This window comes from Malurus melanocephalus, unplaced genomic scaffold (assembly GCF_030028575.1).
Source record: "Malurus melanocephalus ecotype Western Australia unplaced genomic scaffold, MMel_1.1 scaffold_2, whole genome shotgun sequence".
NCBI classification, from domain to species: domain Eukaryota; kingdom Metazoa; phylum Chordata; class Aves; order Passeriformes; family Maluridae; genus Malurus; species Malurus melanocephalus.
This window is the reverse complement of record NW_026623234.1, coordinates 2,765,851-2,788,211: the sequence shown is the minus strand read 5'-3', so window position 1 is coordinate 2,788,211 and position 22,361 is coordinate 2,765,851. Positions and strand designations below refer to the sequence as shown.

At 40.5% G+C, this 22,361-nt stretch overlaps 1 protein-coding gene across 7 annotated transcripts in view; it reads left to right on the top strand.

The window, feature by feature from the left end:
* The window catches only part of MADD (MAP kinase activating death domain), a 69,349-nt gene that overhangs the window by 5,857 nt on the left and 41,131 nt on the right, over positions 1 to 22,361 (top strand). For 3 of the 7 annotated variants that reach the window (XM_057364715.1, XM_057364696.1, XM_057364706.1), the window contains exons 2-14: positions 7,516 to 7,707; positions 10,185 to 10,799; positions 13,292 to 13,595; positions 13,949 to 14,080; positions 14,570 to 14,683; positions 15,360 to 15,440; positions 16,603 to 16,659; positions 17,380 to 17,558; positions 18,149 to 18,384; positions 18,753 to 18,909; positions 19,850 to 19,956; positions 20,807 to 21,000; positions 21,582 to 21,913. In XM_057364715.1, coding sequence (XP_057220698.1) covers positions 7,646 to 7,707; positions 10,185 to 10,799; positions 13,292 to 13,595; positions 13,949 to 14,080; positions 14,570 to 14,683; positions 15,360 to 15,440; positions 16,603 to 16,659; positions 17,380 to 17,558; positions 18,149 to 18,384; positions 18,753 to 18,909; positions 19,850 to 19,956; positions 20,807 to 21,000; positions 21,582 to 21,913 — 2,570 coding nt within the window. In that variant the 5' untranslated portion in view covers positions 7,516 to 7,645. The remainder of the gene's footprint in view (positions 1 to 7,515; positions 7,708 to 10,184; positions 10,800 to 13,291; positions 13,596 to 13,948; positions 14,081 to 14,569; positions 14,684 to 15,359; positions 15,441 to 16,602; positions 16,660 to 17,379; positions 17,559 to 18,148; positions 18,385 to 18,752; positions 18,910 to 19,849; positions 19,957 to 20,806; positions 21,001 to 21,581; positions 21,914 to 22,361) is intronic. The other 4 variants (XM_057364741.1, XM_057364732.1, XM_057364723.1 and 1 more) reach the window with 2 other exon arrangements.

Genomic DNA, 22,361 nt, shown 5'->3' with positions numbered 1-22,361 from the left:
GTTCCACGCAATAAAGAAGGGGAGGAGAATAAGGTCTTTAACCTAAATTGGAGTGTGTGAAATGTCCTGCGGCAGAGGCTGAAATCTGCCATCTCCTTCCTATTAGGAAGTGGAACACTATAAAAGTGTGTGCTTTTCCTGCATTAGTTTATTGTTGATGGTTTTCCCCAAGAGTGTAGTGGRATAAAATGGATAACGGTATTTGCATATCGTTCTTCCTCACATGCTTATCTTTCTTGCTCATTCAAGCCTGAGTCTTGATTTTCTGCTTGGCTTTCAAATACTCACTGGTGGGTACAGCTGTGCCTCTATGGGGCAGCTGCTGCTGCAACYACTCCTTTGCCTTTGCTACTGATTGCAAGTTCCTGTTAGGATTGTGCATTTGTGTTGGCACACTCTGCACATAATTTTTGTGCAATGTACTCTGTGTTTGTGGAAGCATCCTGTGGGTACCTGGATAAGTGGATTTTGGCAGCTGTGGCTGGTACTCAGCTTTCTGTGGGCAASAATGACTTTTGATACTTGTAGTATTTGTGGGTATGGGGGAAACCTCGCCAACTGGGAGGCGTTTAGCATGTTGCAGATACTGCACTGTCATTTGGCTTGGGGCCTGCAGGTGCCAGGAGGGCTCTGTTTCAGCGCTGACTCCAGGCAGTCCTTGTGTCTGGGTGAAGCTTGTTTCAAGTGTGGGCAATGCTGGGAGCTTTGGTGGTGGAGCAGAGGGGGTGGAGTGCTRCAGCTGCTCTATAAATATACCCGACAGGCTAAAATCTAGGGACTAAAAGATTGGGTTGCTATGGTGATTGATCTGAATCAGATTACCTGTGGGTCTGTTTTCACAGCATGTGCATGTGTGGTGACTGCGTGATCTTGCATGTACAGCTGGCTGCTTTAGCCAAGCATGTGGCTGAAGCAGGGAGGAGAGGAAGCAACACTGAAGGGCTGACATATGGCAAGGAYGGGCAAATCTGTCACTATGGCAACCGGGAACCTGAATCAGTCCAGCTTCACTCCGTGATGCTGCAAAAAGGTTCATGTCTGTGTGGCATGATGCTTCTGTTTGTGGATTAGTTCTGGTCATTTTCAGTCTATTCGTCAGCACCACTGCCCATGCTACTTCCATTTTGCTCTGGAAAACTAATGTGGACACTAAAGGTTTTGGCTGTATCAGTACTGTTTTTAGAAGGCAAAGAGATAATGTTATTTAGTAGGAAAGGAAGAAATCTTTAAATCATTACGATTATTCAGAAGGACTTCAAAAGAAGTCTTCTTGTATTGCCAAAACCTGTTTTCACCATTCATTCTTTAATTTTATTTAATCTGGCTTGTTGTGTCCTTTCCCTCAAGATTTTTCAATAGATAGAAAGCGGAAATAGTTGGGGTGCATCTGCTGTTTTGCCTGTAAGCAACTTTTACTGATTGAAGTGATGCATGTGCTCCAGGAAGGATGCTTTTAGAATTTGCCTGCAGTTCTGTTCTCCACTGAGTGATTTCTAATGCTTATAACTGTCCCTAAGCATTTTGCAGAACCACACCTATATTATAGGCTAGCCATACTAGATAAATATGTCATTGTCTGTTTAGGCATGCTTGCAATTCTTTGAAAATGTCTTTTTTTTTTTCCTCCAGAGTGCTAGTATCTTCTTAGGAGTCATAGTGTTGGCATGTACTGCTGCCCTGCCAAGGTGGTTGGCAGCACACAAAGCAGCTGCACCAGTATAGCAGGTCCATCCAGACCTGATTTTAGAAATTGCTCCATGTTCTGTCAAGTTTTGGGAAGGGGAGGTGTTCTCATCTCTGCTGTCATCTGTGTTTTGTGTGTTAGCAGAAACACTGTAGTATCTGGATATTAGCAATAATGAGCTTCCTAGAATGTTCCATATTTTAAAGTATAAAATTATTAGCTGTGTTTTAAATAGTTTTTAAGCAGAGAAGATGAATAATGGCTCATGTGAAAAGAAGACTGCTTGTCTGCTTATTTAAAAGCTTAGTASAAGCGAAAATAGCATGTGCTATTCCAGAGATAATGTCTGGATCATTTGAAATGCACTGGGAGGAAGAAGTAACCAAAATTTCAGTGGTAAAGATTCCATAAATATTATTAAAATGCCTAATGACAGGTCAAAGCTACCATGAACAGTTCATATTGTGCTTCAAACCATGTTGTTTCCAGTTCAGCTGTGAGTTCCTGCCCACAGAGGTGAGGTTGGTTCTCCTGAAGTACTGACAGCTGTTTCCCATAGCTTAGCAGATAGGTTGAGGTGTGTGAGGTGAGAAAAAGAAACATAAATCAACCCAAAAGTGGGCATTGAAACTCCTGGCCCTACTAGTGTTTGTTTCAGCTTTCAGTTCAGTCTGATTGGTGAGTCTCAAGTTCACAGGAAACAATGCRCTATGGTCAGGCATAGTGGCTGTTGGATCTGAACTCAGTACAGATTGTCTTGGCTGAGAGTAAATAGAAATTCAGGATGTTCCAAGGAAACTAAAAATTTAGTTCCTTTTGGGCGTGACTGGAAATCTGGTCCTTCACAAGCTGAAATTTCATGAACTATAATTCATGTGGCTTCTGTTCTGTAATCTGTTCTCCTTCACAATGTCCTCTTTTTTCTCTTACAAATTAATGTCCCACTCTATGCTCTTTATTCAGTGTGCAGATTGAATTGTAGGATGCTGATTTATGTGCTGAAGGTATCGATGCAATGGTGAACTGTGCAGTATGATCCTTTTAACAGTAAAAGCTGGAGATAATGGAGGGAGAAGCCTTTCTGGTACCATACTTAAGTATGGAAGAGTKGTAAGGAGAGCAGGACTTTGCATCTTCATACTGGAAATTAACCTTTATATAATCTTCATATGATTTTTGCAAGGAATGATGTAAATAAAGCATTGTGCAGTTTGGTGTAAGCCTGGCTTATCAAAGCTGGAAGCCTCTGTGAAGAAAACAGCGGCAGGTGAGTGTGGTGGGTTGGCCTTGGCTGGATGCCAGTTGTCCACCAAGCCACTCTATCACTCACCTCCTCAGCAGGAAAGAAGGAAGAAAATAAGATRGAAAAAACCTTGTGGGTCAAGGTAAAGGCAGTTTAATAAAGCAAAGGTTGCATTCATGGAAGCAAAGAAGCCCAATAAATGTTATTATCTGCTTCCCAGAAGCAAGTGCTGTCTGGCGATCTCCTGGGAAGCAGTGCTTCAGTAGGCTTAGTGGCTGCTCTGGAAGACAAATGTTTCAAATGATGGATTCTCACTCTTTCGCCTCCTCTCTCTTAGCTTTTTTTTGCTGAGCTGCTGTCATATAGGATATCCCTCTGGTCAGTTTGGGTCAGCTGTCCTGGTATGTCCCCTGCTGGGGGTGGATTTTGGAGATACAGCCTTAATGCTGTGCTAGCACTGCTCAGCAATAGTCAAAATACTGGTGTATTATCAACATCTTTCCAGTTACCAGTGCACAGCACATCATTGGGAGAGCTGCTGTGGGGAAAATAAACTCCATCTCAGCCAGACCCCACACAGTGACACAAGTTGCATTAACAATTGGTTGTATTCAAATTATTTTTTTTATTAAATTGCTTTGTTCCTGGAGATTTGTGTCTTGAATGAGAAGACACTGAAAAAAGATTGAAGACTCCAAGGGATAGATGAAACAGGGTTGCAGCATGATTGATGTCTCATGAGACTATTGCCGGATATGGATCTGATTCAGATGACTCTAAACTGATAAAAAGTCTGCTATAATTCTTTCATGCTGCCATATCTGTTGTGTGGTGTGGTGCTTTTTATGAATATGTGTGTGTGTTCATAAAGACTTTTTTTCTGGGAGGGCTTTGCATTGCAGAATACCATGCAGATTGTCATCTTAGAAGTTGTGTTACAACCTAAAATGTGGGTGTTTGGGGAATTTTGAAATGCAGAGTAATGGCAGTAATAGAAGTGTTTGTTGTTTTAAACACTTTTTTCATATCTTGAGTTTCTGGTAGACCATGATTTCGTGCTGGTTCTGGCCTTTTGTCTTGTGTCTAGGCTATGGGGCCAACTTTTACTAGCGAGTATTGCTGACAGCTGGTACAGTGTGTGGGTAGTGTTAGTTCTCACCAACCTGTTCACCATCCATACAAGGGCTTATTTCAATTTTGGTGTTGTCTGAGATGTTGTCTGTTTGTGCAGTATGTTTCTGTGGTGGCCTTCATTTTTCTCCTTTCCTRGAACTGAAGTTGTAGAAAGTCTCAAGTGCTGCTTGAGCAGTCAGCCTTTAAAGGGCTGGTTCCAATATGCTTGCAAAGAGAAAGATCCTGCAGAACACCTTTCCAGAGAAAGCAACCTAAAGTTAAAGCAGTTTGAGAGAGAGAGAGAAGTTTTGACACATCAAGACCTGYACCATCTCAGAGTTAAGTTAATCTCTTGGTTCAGGTCCAAATTCCAACATGAAAGAGGAAAAACTGAAGTATCTCTCAGATGTTTGATCTATTTCTGTCCTAAYTGTACTTATTCTCAAAAATCTAGGAGGTATTGGAAGTATGATAGCAAATCTCTGAGAAAGAAACTACCTCTGTATTGCCTGTGGCGGTGCTGTCTGTAGTTCTGTGATGACATTATGTTCAGTCAGGTCTTCCAGATTCCCTTAACTGCTTGCTCCTACCTTTTCTTTGTGCCTGCACAAGCATGTGTGGGACCACTTGGTGACACAACTGAAAAAAAAAATTACTTAGTAGAAACAAAAGTGGCAAGGCAGGAGAAGGGAGGGTGTTAGATTTGTCCATATCGATTCCACAGTCTCTTTTGCCATGTATCTGCACAAACACTTCTGCCAGCACAGGGAAGGGAATGACACTGGCCTGAAAGGAAGCTTTAGGCAGCTAGGGAGTAGGAGGCAGGACTGTGATTCCTGTTTATGTTGCTGTATACAGATCATCAATAGTGGTGTCTGATTCCAAGCAGGAGTAGGAAGATGAGTTCCAACAAATACTGATGCAATACTCTTTAGGTGCTGTCATCAACCATTGCTAGATCTCTGAAGAAGYGAACGACTGAATAAAAGAAGACAAAACCCCTAAACTTGGTTCTAATTCTTCTACCTCTTTCTCCAATCCAACAAAAATTCATCTTCCCCAAAAAATGCCTTTGTCCTCTTATGTCTCACTTTAACTGTTGTGTTGTTAAATGCAGTTAATCAGTAAAGGTGGCTCTGGAAGCCCTGGCACAGCATCTGCATCAGTCTGGTCTGCCTGTGGTGCAGTAGAAAGCAGAAATGGTGGAAACTGACGGAGATTTTAATGTCTGGTGTCACTGGGATGTGGCTTCAGCTATTCCAGGGACATTGTAAGCCCTGCATATGTTCCTTGTACTTGTCTACTCAGATATTCTTAAAATTTCATGGTTTCCAATTGAGATCTTCATAATGCATGCCTTGCTAACTCCTCTGCAAAGCTGTGGGAAATATGTGTAATGAATTGCAGTCACAAGACAAATGCAGTTTACTTTCTCCACCTTCACTGAGGGGTAGGATAGCCTGTGTTTCTGAGGAAAACATGTTTGGTTACCACTAAGTAGCAGAATTTCCTTGAAGTCATGCTTTTAGGTTACATTGTGATAACTTATTACTATGCCCACCTCTGTAACTGAACAGTTTGTTCCTTAAAGAGTTCTGGTGAAAGCTGTTTGAAAAGGAAACAGATAAAGTAGTTCTTCAAACTGGAGACAAAAAGCATCACTTGATATCTCAACTTCATCTTGTTCCTCTTGAATTTTTCCATGCCAAGATATTTTCAGAATATCAAGGATCAAGAGCTTTTCCAGGACGGATTCTACAATGTTTTCAATAATGTCATTAAAATGAAGAAACAGAAACTTTGCTTCCTGTGTCTGTATTTTCTCTGTTGTTCAGAGAAGATAATTTACAACAGTATTGCTGCTCAGAGAAGATAATTCATAGTGCTGTCACTTAGGAATCTATGGCAATTGTAGTTGAGGATCTACTAAAAACATGCCACAAAGTTTCACAAAATGTGGGATTTTTTATATGTCAGGGTTAAAGTTTCTTTCCATTTCTTATTCCTTAATAATACTGGCTAGTATGCTTCTTTGTGTGTTTGTGTTTTTAGTGCTGTTTGGAGGGCTAATGAATAAAATTACCCTGCTCCATCCTTGCAAAGTGAAGGACTGGGAAAAAAACAAATATATTGCTGGACTTCAAATGTGAGATGCTGACAATTACAGTGCTTGTGAAGGAATAAGAGAAACAGCAATAAAATTGCCTGATTTTACTGGGATTTACAGATTGTTAGCAAATATGTTATTTTATACAAATAAGATCTAAACATTTATGCTGCAGAACAGATAGATTTTAGTACAGGAATAATAATTCTGTRATGGTCTTAGGAAGTAGCCATGAACTGAGATGGAAACCTTATTCTGAATATGCCCCAAAAAGCAATCAATTAAATTTTTTTAATATAAAATAAACCCTATTAAAATTTTCATTRGAATGCTCAGTAAGCTTCTAGAATACTCTGAGCATCTCTGATTTTTAGAGTTTCTGAGAACTTGCCATTTCAGAAAGTTTCTGTTTTCAGGTTGGTTTCAAATGTAAATAGGGAACACTGTAGAGTGAAACTGCATTCCTTTTTAACGCTTTATTTTTCTCTTTTCTCTTTTATTAATTCTATGAAATATGAATGGTGGGGTTGGAAATAATTATTTTGCAGTACTTACTGAATTTGTGATATCTACTAAGCATAATTATTGACAAGTAGTAATAATGCAGTAAAATCTCAGTTTTACCAAGAGAATATTTCTGTTATAAAATGTTCAGAGAAATTTGCTGTAGGTAGGCATGGGTATAAGAAGTAAGTGGTGAAGTTAAACAAGATAAATGGAATTGAATGAGGTAAGTGGAAAAAACAGTATGATTTACAAGCTGCACTTCTGCTATTGCAAACTGCAATTCTGTAGAATTTCAGTTCTGTATCTTCACAGAAAAAGTGTTAGAGATCAGTCTCTGGGAAGATCATTCTTGCTGACAGCCACTTGTTGTTTGGGATGGTGGGATGCATTTTATCAAATTGGACTTCTTGGGATGTTACCCCTTCTTTAGTTATACTCTTTATGCATTTTATCAGCTAAAATTCAGGTTGTGTTTTTTTTTCAGACTTGCCAGTTGAAGTTCCTTTCCCACGCACTGTAGGGATCTTAAGGATTTGCCTAAGCAGCACACAAACCATTTAATGAGTTGCTCTTTTCCTCATTGTTAGTCTGTGTTCTCCCTTAGCATAGGATCATGAAATCATTTATGTTGGAAAATATCTCTATGAGTCCAGCCATGAATTCTTGTACTTTTTCATTTTTTTCATCTCTCTGCCCTTATGGGCATATGGCTGTGTTTTTATACTCATAAAGATCTGTGGGTAGCCATGACTGCACATAACAGTGAGGCTTTTGGGGGATGTAATTAAGGTCATGAAGTTGCTTATATTTATTTGATATTCCTGGTTGTGCTTTTGACACTCCTGCTTTTCTTTATTATAGATTGGACTTGCCAGACAGCTSCAAGCAGATTGTCTTCCCCACGGCAGCGATCACGGCTGGCAGGATAACTGACCACTGGATCAATGAACAGAAATTCCCTGAGATGACATAGGGAGGGGCATCAAGGACAATGGTGCAGAAAAAGAAAATCTGCTCTCGGCTACTTGACTATCTTGTGATCATTGGAGCCAGGTAATGTGAAACAGTCTCAGCAGAGCTTTTGCTTGGGCAGTGGAGTGGGGATAAATAGCCTTGCATCCATTAAAGAAGCCTTGCCTGATGCTCAGAAAGTGCTGTCTGAAATGTCTGCAGAATGCTGCCCTAAGGGGAGCACCTACCTGAGCCAGGGCACTTCTTGCAAGGTACTAGTGCAGCCAAACTTTTTAACTTGTGGCCTTTAGACTTCTTGTCAAGGGTCTGCAGAGGGTGACTAAGAAAAGCTAATTTTTCTGTCACTCTGTGGTAGTCTGTGTGTCTGAACTTCATTGCTTCTACTGGCATCAGGACAGAAGGATTAATAAATTGAAAACACTGAAAACTAAACGCAAGTAAAATACTAGTTTTCTACTGCTTTTATTTCTAGCTTTTTAAGTGTAGTCTGTAAACTCAGTTAAAAAAAATCTGGAACTTGCTTTACTTGGCTGTTTCTCCCTCTAATACTTACTTATCCTCATAGGAATGATGTGAATGCTTTCTGGTTTTAAAGTCTTATTAATAGATAAAATGTTATGCATGTTTACTTGAAGYGCATATGAAATGTAGGGTTGATGTGTGTTCTGTTTGTCAAATATATAGGAGCTCAGTAAATGTCATTTTTTTCTTATTCAAAGTTTATGCAGCAGCTTTCTGCCAATCTGTACTGAGTGTATTCAAAAGCCTATTTTGCTTTCATTTTTAGATATCAGTGGTTCATATACATCAGCCTGCTGCAGTACCTTTTGCTTTCTATTTAGAATACTTTGAATGCAATGTTTAAATAGACTAAGTGGAGGAAATTACATAATCCTAACTAATAGTTATTTTCTTATTGTATTTTATGGACAGAACACTTCAATAGTTTAATACTTCTTCATGTGTGTAGCAAATTTTCCATATGTGTGTCACGAACTAGAGAAAAGAGGAAGAAATGTTAACTGCCTCCTCCAGTGAAGCTTATCATGTCTGATGTTCTCACTTAGAAATTCACTAGTATCGCTCCTGGACTCCTACAGTTCTCTTGCTTTTTGCCAGCCCATGCTAGTTAGACTGCTACTGTTTGCTGTCTCATTTGGCACTTCAGCAAATGCTTGCAATGAGAGATGGAGCTGACTGAAGTAGCTTCTACTACAAAGTCCTTAGGAGCTCCATGTGGCCTTTACTGTTACATCTTGTTATCCACTGTGCACAAATAGCAATGCTTTTTGAAACTATTCCCTTTTATTAGGTTCAAATTTTCTCAGTGTTGGAGAAAACTCAGTCCTTGTAGCTAATATTACTGCAAAGGCATGAAATGGTGATAAATGCACTGGTGCTTTGTTGATGTGATTTTTTTGACCATTTGCTGCCGAATAGACTCTCTAAATAGTACCAGTGTTACTTGACATTTCTTCTTCAGCACATGATATCCATTAACATATAAAAAGCATTTTAGTGTTTCTTTTTCTTTCATGCAGTATTTCAGTATCTAACTGTACAGACAGTATGAATCTTGTTACCAGTTCTATTATGTAGGCATTTTTACTTGTTTTAAATAAAATATTAGTCTGGAAGAATTAGTCACCAGAGCTATCATCTACACCAGTGATTTTCTTTTGTAAGTTGCAAACATTCTGTTACTACTTGTTCGGGTTTTTTCACATCTCTTATATGAAAAAGCAAGTGTCATTTGTATTTTGGAATAGGCAAAAGCTTAATATCTTGAAAGAATCTGTTTTTCTAGTGGAAAATTAGGAAACAACAGTATTGCTTTTCTGTTTTTGTGTTTTGTGATTTGTGGTACAAAGATTAGTGAGTCACAGTGGTAAATAGGTCTGCTTGGTACCACACAGCTTTTGTAGTATGATACATTTTAAATCCATCCTGAAAATCAAACACATATGTAACTGTGGTTGCTGGAACTTTTCAATGAAAAATTTTTAGGATGAGGTCCATGTCACTCCACTATTCATCTGAGTTCTTTCCTTGTAAATTCTTGTTTTTCCAGTTAGGAATTGGTACTGGATTTTCTCATTTAATTCTTCGTCTTATTCATAAATGGCTGAAATCCAGGGGCTTTTTCTTGACTGTATTTGGAGAGGGACAAGGTTTGGAACACTTTGGAAGACCAAAGTGTTACCCAGGGATCTGTGCAGTTAAATGAATTTTGATAGTCAAAGTCAGAGAAACATGACAATACAGTGTTCTCCGGGGAACACCATACTCCTGGAAGTCCTTTTCTTGGTCGAATTTKAACAGGCTCCTTGCTAATGATGGTGTAGACTTAGACTTCTTTACTTAACCTTTCTTGTGCTATTGACTGAGCTTTGTGGCTAGTCAGTGAGTAGCTTCACTTTCCCTGGATAGAAGGGAAGAGAGGAAACAAAGATGAAGCTGAGTCCACAAGCTCCTGACACATTAATAGGGAAGTTCTTAAAATTTTTCATTGGTATTAATTAATTATGTATGGGGTTTTTTGTTTCCTTCTTTTGTAGGCACCCAAGCAGCGATAGTGTTGCTCAGACTCCTGAGCTGCTGCGACGTTACCCTCTGGAAGACCATGCAGACTTTCCTCTCCCACCCGATGTTGTGTTCTTCTGCCAGCCAGAAGGGTGCCTGAGCGTGCGRCAAAAGCGCATGAGCTTCCGGGATGACACTTCCTTCGTGTTCACCCTCACAGACAAGGATACAGGGGTCACTCGCTATGGAATCTGTGTCAACTTCTACCGCTCCTTCCAGAAGCGAGTGCCCAAAGAGAAGGGAGAAGGCACAGGGGCACATCGAGCTCGGGAGGGACAGAAGATCCCTAAATCTGGGGATGCACCAGCACCCCAAGAGGAAGCGGGCACYGAGAGTTCCGAGAGCGGCTCTTCACTGCAGGCTCCCAGTGCAGAGTCTACGCCCGACGTGAATCGATCCCCGCGCAATAAGCGCCTGGCCAAAGGCAGCCATCGCTCTCGGAACAGCACCCTGACTTCTCTGTGCATCCTTAGTCATTATCCCTTCTTTTCCACCTTTCGTGARTGTCTCTACACCCTCAAGAGACTTGTGGACTGCTGTAGTGAGAGACTGTTGGGCAAGAAGTTGGGGATTCCTCGTGGGGTGCAGAGGTATGTTGAGAGGGAAGAACTTCTTCCTCCTACTATTTGTGTTCAGTGATGCAATTGTCTGCATGGCAAATTGTGGCTGCAGATGTGGTGGCAGAAGCAGCCAAACACAAAGGGTTGCCCTTTTTCATTGCTTTAACCCAGGCTTGCAGTAGGAAAAGGAAATTTTCCTTTAAAACTTACCTCTCTGATTCTGTAATCTTGTATTATTTTAATTTTTGATACACCTAAGGAGGTTCTACCCTTCTGACAACTGAAGCTGAGTGCTGATGCTGTTACTGCTGCTTTGGCATTTAAGCTCTGTGGCAGTGTATGTCAGGACTGATTCTCTGGGAAACTGGAAGCAGCCAAGAAATAAAAGAGAGAATTTCCACTTGGGCTGAAGGGAAATGATGAAAATGTGCTTAACAAGCTTATGAAACAATCTGAACTTCAGTGTGGGAGAGAAAAAACTAGAGAGGCAGGATCAGCTGAAATAGGTCAAAGTACAACATTTGAAGGAGAGAGGGAGGAGAGGTAGAAAATGAAGTAGTTGTCTAGGAAACATACGTGAATGGTTGTTGTTAACAGCAAATTGACAGGAACTTGGTGTGTATTTTATGTATCTGCTATTATAGTGTTGGGTATGTAACAAAAACTGTTGCACTGTAGGGTGTGGAAGAAACAACGTTTTTATGTATTTCAGTCAAGGATGTGTATCTGTGCTACTGTGCCTGACACCTACATTCTGGGATGGTATTTTCCTTTCCACTATGCCAACTGAATAGCAAAAGTATAAAATTAACTTCTGAAGAAGCAGGAGATTATCTCAACAGTTTGAGGAACAGGACTGTGAGATAGTACATAATGTGAGTTAAATAGCTTGGTACACTCCAAATTAAACATGTCAAAAGCAAAAAATGGCAATATTATTATAAKTTTTATTTTTATAAGCTCTTTACATTTTGCATGAAATGGGAAATGTGTCCTATTCATAGAACAGTGGCCTACTTCTTCAGTTTGTGCCCTGGAATAGTTCTAGGAGACTGTTCTGTGTGTCTGATTCCTGCATTAGCAGATTTATCACCTGAATCCACTGATGGAGAATAAATTATTTTGTCGAAACAAAACTTCTCCCCCCAATGGAAGTATGTATTAAGGAAGCTGTTTATCACTTGGTTTAATCTGATAATTATTGAGGAAAGATACCCCACTGAATGTTATGATTTTCCTAAATTCAGTGAGCTCATGATTTTTTGGAAGGGGTGGTAGAGTATTCCAATGTTTTGATGGTGTGTGGTATTTGAAAAAATTGCTCTTATTGGACATAATTCTTAAACAGAATAATTGAGTRATGGATGAGGATGGCAACAGAAGGAATAGTGGGCATAAGTCTGGGAAAAGTAAAGCAGCAGGTTTGAATTACCATGTGGTTTCCTAGCGGTGACCTGGAAAAGTGAAACTGAACCTTACAGTTGGCAAAAGGTGGAGCACACCTCTTAACAGCCTAATGTCTTGTGCATGACAAGTAGCTGAAGAAAGAGTGGAGSATGAGAAGCATCACTGTTCCTGAGAGGCGTATCATGTACTCAGCATAATTTCAAATTGCTATTATTTTGTGCTATCCAAATTTCTCTAATTATTCTGTCTTTGTGAAGCTTCCAGTGTCATAGTATTTTTTCCTTGTCTTTATTTTTTTAAAAGTTATGAACTGTAAGATAGAACCTCTAATTTGAACCCATAGTTTTCTAAGGGATCTATTACAGTAACTCTAGATATTTACCAGGCTGAAGTTATTTGGAAAATGAATACAGAAGGTTTGCAGCCTTCACAGGATAAAGGGCTGAAGTGGACAAGACTCTGAGCTTCCCTTGTCAGACCCAGCTTTGCGTTTTGAAGTTCTGAAGGCCCTGAGCAATGCTGTACATGCCTTTTGGCCAGCCTGTCTGCGAGCTACAGGTTTGCAGATTGCTAATTTAGGGTGTGGAAAACTTGCTGCTTATTTTGCTGAGGTACCTTAATGTTTTCTACATAGCTTTCAGAGATTTRGCTGAAATAGATCCATGTTTTTTGCCATAGTTTATTCAGCTCTTAAGAATGATAYAGTGAGATTTAGGGCAGAATGACAAAGGGTGTTTTACCATGCCAAAACATCTGGAGTATCTTGGACAGTCAATCTGCTACAATTCTGGATGAGATAGGAGTGTACCCTATGTGCCTTCTGAATTTCAAGCATGAGGATGATGAGGGTTCTTCAGAGATCTGGACCTGACTGGATCCTTAAAATCTCAAGTGACATACTTGTGTTGATCTCTGCCACAGAAAGATTTATTCTTCCTAACTTTGTGGGTTGTGTCAGTAGGTTTAAATCCGTATCTTCCATTCCTTTGTATGATCAAATGTTTGTTAGTTTGTTAGTTGCCTCTTTTAATCCTTGGTGGATCTCCCCTTTCTTTGGAAGAGCTTTGCATAATGTGGTTCTTGTAGTGTTAACCTTGGCCATTCTCCCTGTCCAGGGATACAATGTGGCGGATTTTCACGGGCTCCCTCCTGGTGGAGGAAAAGTCTAGCGCGTTGCTTCATGACTTGCGGGAGATTGAAGCTTGGATATACCGGCTGCTCCGCTCACCGATGCCCGTTGCTGGGCAGAAGCGAGTGGATGTGGAAGTCTTGCCACATGAGTTGCAGCCAGCTTTGACCTTTGCTCTTCCTGATCCATCCCGCTTCACTTTGGTGGATTTTCCATTACATCTGCCTTTGGAGTTATTGGGAGTGGATGCCTGCCTACAGGTGCTGACCTGCATTCTTCTGGAGCACAAGGTAAGAAGGGAAGAGTTGATCTTTGAAAAGTGTGTAGGAAGTTCTGCCCTCTTGAAAACCAGGGTAGGCTGGATGTGTAGAACAGCTGTCTTCCTGCACTGCCTGGAATCAGTCTGTGGAGGATGAGGGGAGGAAATAGCTCCTTCTGAGGTTTCTGTTTTGAAAAGTTCTGTTCTCACTCAAAAAAACCCCTGAAGCTTGTTTTCAGACAGATTAGTGGAGGGTTACCCTGTTAACAGCCRTTGAATTGGAGTCTGCAGAGATCATAAAATCTGTGATCTTTGTATACACCTGAGATGAGTATTAGAGGTCAATGGTTGCTGTAGTGCTAATGGCAGTTTCTTTGGTTGCAGGTTGTATTGCAGTCCCGAGATTATAATGCACTTTCAATGTCTGTGATGGCCTTTGTGGCCATGATCTACCCGTTAGAGTACATGTTCCCAGTGATCCCTCTGCTTCCCACCTGCATGGCCTCTGCAGAACAGGTACATATATTTCTTTTATTGGTCTTTCACAAAAGATGTTTCTGTGATGCCTAAAACTCTTACAGTTGTAGTTATTTCATTCATCGCTGTCTTCTCAGACATTGTAGCAAAATCTGCCTTGCAAAGAACATTGCTGGAGTGTGACTATTTAAATCATAGGTAACACCAGTTATTTAGGATATCTTCAGAGCACAGAATGTTGCATTCAGTGAGTAGAATGATTCAAAGCAATAGTTCACRATGGACTGAACAACCATAGATCTACAATATTATGATAAGTGTTTACCCCCCAACATTCTCCTCCAAACTGAGTATTAAAGTTTATTGAGGAGGGTCCAAAGTTGTATGATATTAATTACTTATTTATCAATGCCTTTTGTGTTGTCTACTCTGCTATAAACATACTGTAGTCAATAAATAAATATTTGGGAAGAACATGGTGATATCAAATGCAGATTTTGTCCTTAATAAAGTCCATCTTTCTCTCAGTTGCTTCTAGCCCCTACACCTTATATCATTGGTGTTCCAGCAAGTTTTTTCCTTTACAAACTGGATTTTAAAATGCCTGATGATGTATGGCTTATTGACCTGGATACCAATAGGGTAAGTGGCACCCATAAGAACTTGAGGCTTTGTTTCCAGGGAACTGTGTGCTGTCATCAGTGTACCCACTGATAATTTAATAATGCCTGGCCCCAGTATGCCTTTGCTACTTCCAGCTTAAACTTTAGRATTCCATTCCTTGTTTTTTCTCAAGGTCCCCATGTCTTTTGCATAAAGCATCCTTTTCAGTTAATTGGTCTGGCTATATCATTAGAAGTTAAATCCTCAAGCAAATGATAGAAATTTCTTTTTGACTGTTTGTGAGAGCGTGTCTTATAGCCCTACCTAAGAAACCCAGCCTGTTAAGGGCCCTTCTGCAGCCTTGGTTGTTATGATTGAGATGGAGCTATGGAACTCACTTTCTACAGGGCTATGAGCAAGGCTAATTCAAGAAAAATGTGTATGAGATCATCTACTTGATGGAAAGTGTGGGTTGATTCAAACTTCTTGTTTTTGTGGTAAATGATAAAGTAACTCCATTCTTTATTATATTGTAAACAATAACAACCATAAAGAAGTGAATAAAGAAGTGAAAACAGGTGCCTGTGTGTGAAACAGTGGGGGTTTTTAATTATTATTTTACTTTGTGTCTTTTTGGTGTCTGGAGTGCTGGAGATTCAGGAGACACTGTTTTGGAAATGGGGAATTTTTAGTCTGTTGCTGTGCTTAATTCCAGGTGATTGTTCCCACAAATGCAGAATCTTTGCCAGCATTRCCAGAACCAGAAGCTTCAGAGCTGAAAAAGCATCTGAAACAGGTAATATACTTCGGGGAAAGGACTCAGATTCAGTAGAACTTAGCATATGTACTGTTACCCAGTGGATAAGAATGCWAGTCAGTAAATGTAAAGCTGAAATGCCCCTGTACACAACAGATGGTTTCTGATTTTTACTGTTTGGGGCTAACTTGTTTCCGGTTAATACAGAAAGTTCCAGATTCCTCCTTTACATTTCCCATGTGGGCTTTAAACTCTAACTTGATCCATCGAGCTATGATCATCTTGTTTCCCCTCCATTCACAGATCTGTGTGTGAGGTGTCAGTCTCTCCTCTCAGGTCCTGCTAAGCCATTAATCAGCTTGGGTCATCCTGGCTGATCGTGTCAAGCAGGTTTTATCTCTTTATTTCTGTTTTCCTTATGCACGCTGCATGCAGTATCTAAAGGTAAAGTCTGTTACTAATGTGATGAGGTTTGCTCTTTCTCTTTCCTCATAGACCAGGAGAGCAAAGTGTGTAACCTCTGTGATACCCCAGTACCTGCTGTCAGCACAGATGGAAGTGATGTGTTGCCTGAAATTTTGTTAGATCAACCTTCCCCTCACTGCTGCCTCACCCCCTTGCAATATCAGGCGCTATTTAGCAAAACTTTGTCTCTTTGTGCAAAGTCAAACTCAAGTATCAGAAGGACAAATTGCAGTTTTTTTGAAAATGTATTTGAAATTCTCAGTGTTCACTCAAATTCGGGTTACCATCCCTGTGTATTCCTATGGGCATTGTCATGAAGGGTTGGCCATTTGCAAAGAAGAAGGAGCCGTTGCTGGGTATGAAGTAGAAAAGACTAAATTGTGGCCCACATTACTAAGGTTAACACTTTTGTGTGCCTTTGGGTCTTAGAGTCAACAAATGAATTTCAGGATACCTGCTTTTAAACTGCAGAAGAAAGTTCTTAGCTGCATCATTAAGGACAACAGGCTTGCAGTTTCCAAAGTGGCCACATATGAATGTTTGGGGGTGGGGCAGTTATACTTCCTTCCTAAGATGTGTCTATTTTGTGGTCCCTTTTGTTTTCCTCTCATTTGTGATATTTGGTAGTAATAGATATTTTTTTTTTCCTTCCATCTGTTTCTCTGTGGTAATGTGTTCGTCTTGGCTCTGATGGGCTGCTGTGGTGTTATCATATGATCTTCCATCTTGCCTCCAGTGTCTGGTTAGCATGACTGCAATCACTCAGAAACAGCTGCTCACTCCCGACAACAAGGTTCTTTATTTTATTCTTTTTCCCTCAATTTTCCATTTTACCCTTTTCCTTTGGAGMTTTTTTTTTTGTTTGTTTCTCTGTTTTGGTTTTATATATTTATTTATTTCTTAAATTAAAAGGTGAAGCCTCAGTGGGTAAATGGGATAAATGAGGAAGATTTGGGATAGGTCTGGGTGTCCTGGACTGATTTACCACTTGTACTGCTCCAGTACATATCGTTGAAGACTTTGTGAGGACAGATGAAGACTTCATTCAGATGGGAAGTGKAGGTTTGCAGGGATACAGTCAGATGTTTGTGTAAAGGTGACTCCACATTATCCTGGGATGTCTAGTTACTGGTTGAATAGCCACCTTTAAAGGCAAGTTCCCAAGATGTATTCAAATTACKCATGGAAATAACTATACAACAAGTTATGCAGTGCTGTACTACTAGTTGTCCAATTAGGACTATGTGTTTTCATGTCATGAATGATCTAGCAAAGTGGAATTCTCTGCTACTCCTTGACTGGCTCCAGGACTGTTTCAGCRTTGAGGAGATCATTTTGACAATCAACATAAAGGAGGGCCTGGAGATATTTGTTGACTCAGCGTGGAGGTGGTTTAAGACAAGTTAATGGAGCATGCATAATTGTTGCAAGTGCCTAGAGGGCAGGGTAGCTCTGATCTTTTGTTCCTTAAATAACTGTTCTTGCTGAATGTGTGCATAATGTCCTTCATTAGGCCCTGGCCAGCATGAGTCTGAATACTCAGCCCATTCTTAACCTAGAGAAGTTTCAAGAGGGGCAAGAGGTGCCACTGCTGCTGGGAAGACCACAGAATGATTTGCAGTCTACTCCCTCCACAGAATTCAATCCTTTGATCTATGGAAATGATGTGGACTCTGTCGATGTGGCTACCAGGTGAGGCTGATCGGGAAGGTAGCATTGAGTCTTCATAAAAGTTTGCACTTGAGGGCAGCACAAACACTTCTGGGGGAGAAACAGCATCTGTCACATACTATTGTAGATTCTACTTCATGTCATGTGGGGAAAAAGAGCAGTAATTATAGTGTTTATCTCAGATCTATTACCTGCATGAACATAATTGTATAACTTGAGGGGGTGTTTTGCTTCTTGCATTTTCCTATAGATCATCCACTTTCCCTGTATTTGTCTGATGCTGTATTGTCAGCTTAAATAACAAGCCTTGAGCTAGAAAAAAAGAAARCTGGGGTCTTAGTTGTTACCTCAACATGTAGATATAAGAATAAGATCCTTCACTGAGTGGATGTTTTTGTTAAGATGGTGAATTGGAACAAAGTGATTTCTTGGATCTTGGTTTGTTTGGATTTTTCTTTTATTTTTTTCAAGTTGTTTCCTAAGAAGAATTAGGTTACTGTTTTTCAAAGATTTGAAACATTGTCTGTGGCATACCTATSGCTTCTTAAGGTCTTCTTTTTTATTATGTTTTGTATTTTTATCTCATATATTGTTCTTCATTTTCTTTTTAGGGTTGCTATGGTGAGATTCTTCAACTCACCAAATGTTTTGCAAGGCTTCCAAATGCATACTCGCACTCTTCGTCTCTTCCCACGACCAGTGGTGGCCTTCCAGGCAAATTCTTTTCTTGCCTCTAGGCCGAAGCAAACACCTTTTGCAGATAAGCTTTCCAGAACACAGGCAGTAGAATACTTTGGTGAATGGTCACTCAACCCTACTAACTATGCTTTCCAAAGAATTCATAACAGTAAGTTTTGGTCTTGCCTTTCCCGCAGTTGGATGTAGTACTGGAACTTGAAAAGTAGACATTCTAAGGAAGGACTTAATTTTATACCATATTATTCCTGCTGTGAAGGAAAATCCAGTTCAAGGAACATTTTTCTCCTTTGATGTATGGCCTCGTGTTTCTCCCAAGTTAGTCCTGCTGTTGGCCAGTTGCTCCTCCAATTAATTTTAGCTCTTTTCTTGTTTGATTACGGAGGAGAAGTCTTGTAGGCTTCTTAAAGTTAAGACTGCCCCTTTGTGCAAGACTCAGTAGAGGGTAGTGTCAGTGCCAATGAAGCCTTTGACGCCAGCAAATGAGATTGATTAAACTCTCCTTGTTTCTTTGTGCAGACATGTTTGACCCAGCCCTAATTGGTGACAAACCCAAGTGGTATGCTCACCAGCTGCAGCCCATCCACTATCGAGTCTATGACAGCAATTCACAGCTGGCTGAAGCCCTGAATGTCCCAGCAGAGAAAGAAACAGACTCTGATCCCACTGATGACAGGTTAGTGGGGAACATGGCCATAGTCACATGACAGTTATTTCAGATTGCTGGATCTCTCCTACTCATTTGCAGCCTTTTCCTGTAGCCTGYCAGGTTGCTATTTAATTTTTTGTCTGAGCAGAATGTTGACACTGAAGTAAATTTTCTCACTGCTCTGTTATCACAGCAAACCTCTTAATCCTTTACTGGTGTATTCATTTAATGTGATTCTCCATACATATATTMCTGTTCTCTGTTGCTACCTGTCTGCCAATTGACATTTGTCATTTCCTCACACCCTAATGTTGTTCCTTCTTTGGTTATTTCTGTTGCAGTATTAGAAATACTCCCACCCATCCTACCACTCTTTCAAATCTCTTTTCCCTACCCATAGTTACGCAAAACTTTTTAGTACTGCCCACTGTGATCACCTTGTGTGTTCAGTTAAATGAAAGGAAACTTCATATAGTGGTTTTTGGCCATGTTTCTTGGGTTTTTTGTCTAGTTTTATTGCCTTTGATTCCTTGCTCGTCTGTGAGATCTTTCAGACTTGGACTTGCACATATTTTACATTCTATCCAGCACCACTGCTCCTGACAGRATGGGATTTATCACTAGTAAAAAGGAAATGCTTTTACTTATGATTCCCAGTTCCTGTGAAGTTGTGCTACATAAACACATACATGTTTTGTGGATTAATATACTATTCTCTACTCACTTATGTTTGGCTCATTAACTTTGCCAAGAGACTTTAAGTGTCTTCCCTTAACTCTTCATGTACCTGAAAGCTATATTTTTTGCTCTGACCTTTCATGAAGCTGGCTTGTAAAATCTGTTTATAGATACTATAATATGAGATTTTTAGGAGGTCCATGAAAACAGTGCTGATTGACATCTTTAAAGCCTCAGGGMCTGCTGTTGCTTTGATGCTGCCACTCATCTTTTCTCTCACCTGTTGTGGCAGTGGCAGTGACAGTGTCGACTACGATGATTCAAGTTCTTCCTACTCCTCCCTTGGTGACTTTGTCAGTGAGATGATGAAATGTGACATTAATGGTGATACCCCAAGTGAGTAACTTTTGCCTTTGCTTTCACAAGATCCCCATAGGTTCCCTTTCCCAATTCAGCTGAAGCACTTTGGGAAAAATTTCTGTAAGTCCTTGAATCAGAACAAAGTGTCGTTCCATTGTGGTCTTGCCTTGAGGTAAAAGTGTGTTCTATACTCCTTTAATATTCAGGGTAGGCTGAAAAAGGACATTTCTCCTCCTTATAAACAACTTCCCCCAAAGGATACTGTGAAGAGGAAGAACAGAAATAGGTGCTGCTGAACAAAACTGGTTCACTAGATCTGGAAACAACCTACTGCTGCCAGTAAATACTATGCAATATGGACAGCAGAATGTGAGATTTCTCCTGCCCCTGCACACTGGTTCTCAGTGCTAGCTTGAAAGCATCACCCTGTTCTGGTGGGGACAGAAAAATGCATTCTCTGTGGCTTACGTGGAAGCTGCATAAACACTCACTTTGTTTAGTAAACTAAATCTAGAAGTCCTGAAACATTTCCCATGTCCCAAGGATAAGAGGTAATAATCATAAGCTGCAACAAAAGAAACTCTGCATGGACATAAGGCAAAGAACTTCATGGTTAATGTAGTTGAACAGGTTCCCAAGATCACTGCAGAATGTCAAGCCTTGAAAACTTTCAAAACTCAGTGTGACAAAACCCCAAGCAACCTGCTTTAATTTTGAGGTTAYTCCTGCTTAGAGAATTGGCATGGGTGACATCCAAAAGCCCTTTACAACCTAAATGTTTATGCAAGTTTATGCTSTTGAGCAATCCTCATCTTCTAGGCATATTTAGTTAGATGGGCCGAAGGCTGAGGAAAGCAATGTTTAATGAAAAATGATGTGTTTGCAGATGTTGACCCCCTGACTCATGCAGCCCTTGGTGATGCTAGTGAAGTGGAATTTGATGATTTTCAAGAATATTCAGGGGATCCTGATGAACAGCCCATGGACAGTGAGAACTCCCAAGAGAATAACCAGCCTCGTTCAAGTTCCAGTACTACAGCCAGTAGCAGCCCCAGCACTGTCATCCATGGAGTGAATCATGTGTGTACTGAGATGAGTTCAGCCTCAAGATCAGCGTATTAGGATATAAAGAATGGGAGAATGCACGTGGTTCTTTCTGAGAAGGGCAAAAGCTAATAGGACTGTGACACCGTGCACAGATTAAATTGCATGCTCACCCTGGACTTTCTGAGCAAGGTGGAGTTTGCTGGTACCCTCTTATGCTGGGATAGACCATTCCTGTACAAAACATTCCAGTGCATTGAAAAATGTATCATTAGCAAAGAGAGATGGTCCAGGGTGGGAATGCAGGAGTTGCTTTTACAGAGTCTGGAWAGATCTGGTGTCTTTAGGGGAGCTGGGAGTGGGGTGGGGAAACTCATGAATCTGTGGTCATTTAAGAAGAATGGAACATGGTGATGGAAAGCCATGAGCTAACACTTACTAGTAAGGGCTGTTTTACAGGGCACTAAGTCCCTAGAACAAAGCATAAATACTGCAGTGTATATAAAATCCTAGTTTAGAGACACAGATGGTGGGGATGTGGTGGGGGCCCCGTAGCAAGCGGCAAGGACTATGCAGACTTCCCAGTTTGAAATAATTGTTCTTGTCCTACCCTTCAGTTGTATGTAACGCAAATTAGCGAACAGATCAATGATTTGACTGGTCCACAGGAGGCAGCAGACTCAGCAGAAATAGAAGAGAAGTTGGCTGCTGGATTTTCAAACCATCTSTCTTCCTTGCCACTGCAACCAAGCTTTCCCAAGATAAGCTTGGATCGTCGCGAGAGTGACATCGCAGCTGGCAGTGTGAGCTCCTCAGAAGGGGTGGTGAGGAAGCGAGAGTATGACAATCCATACTTTGAACCACAGTATGGTTTTCCGACAGAGGATGAAGATGATGAGCAGGAAGAGAGCTAYACCCCAAGATTTAACCAGAATCTCAATGGAAGCAGGTGAGTCCTCCTTGTACCCTGGCCTTCTGTACAGCAATTCTGGGGTTTCTGTCTGCTTCATGTACATTCATGTAGTCAAATGTCTTTGACACCTGATCACTTTCRTTTAATATTGAAATGCTGTCGACCCTTCTGGTTTGAATAAAARCATTTTCAGTCCCTCAATTCCTTGCTTTTATGTAAGCAGTAGAAGCTATGAGAATTATCAGTTCTTTCTAGAACATTCTAGTAGTTCACTTACTAATTTCTGGGAGCTAATTTCTGGGAACTAATTTCTGGAATCTTTGTCTTTTAAAGGAAAGATACTATAGTGATTGGTGACAATGGGTTTTCTTGTTGCTTCTCTCAAACCAGAACCATTTCACCCCCAAGTGCACCAGCTTTTGCAGACAAATTTTCAGCATATACCCTGAAAGGCTATAAAAGCCTGAGTGTAAAGATGTTTCAT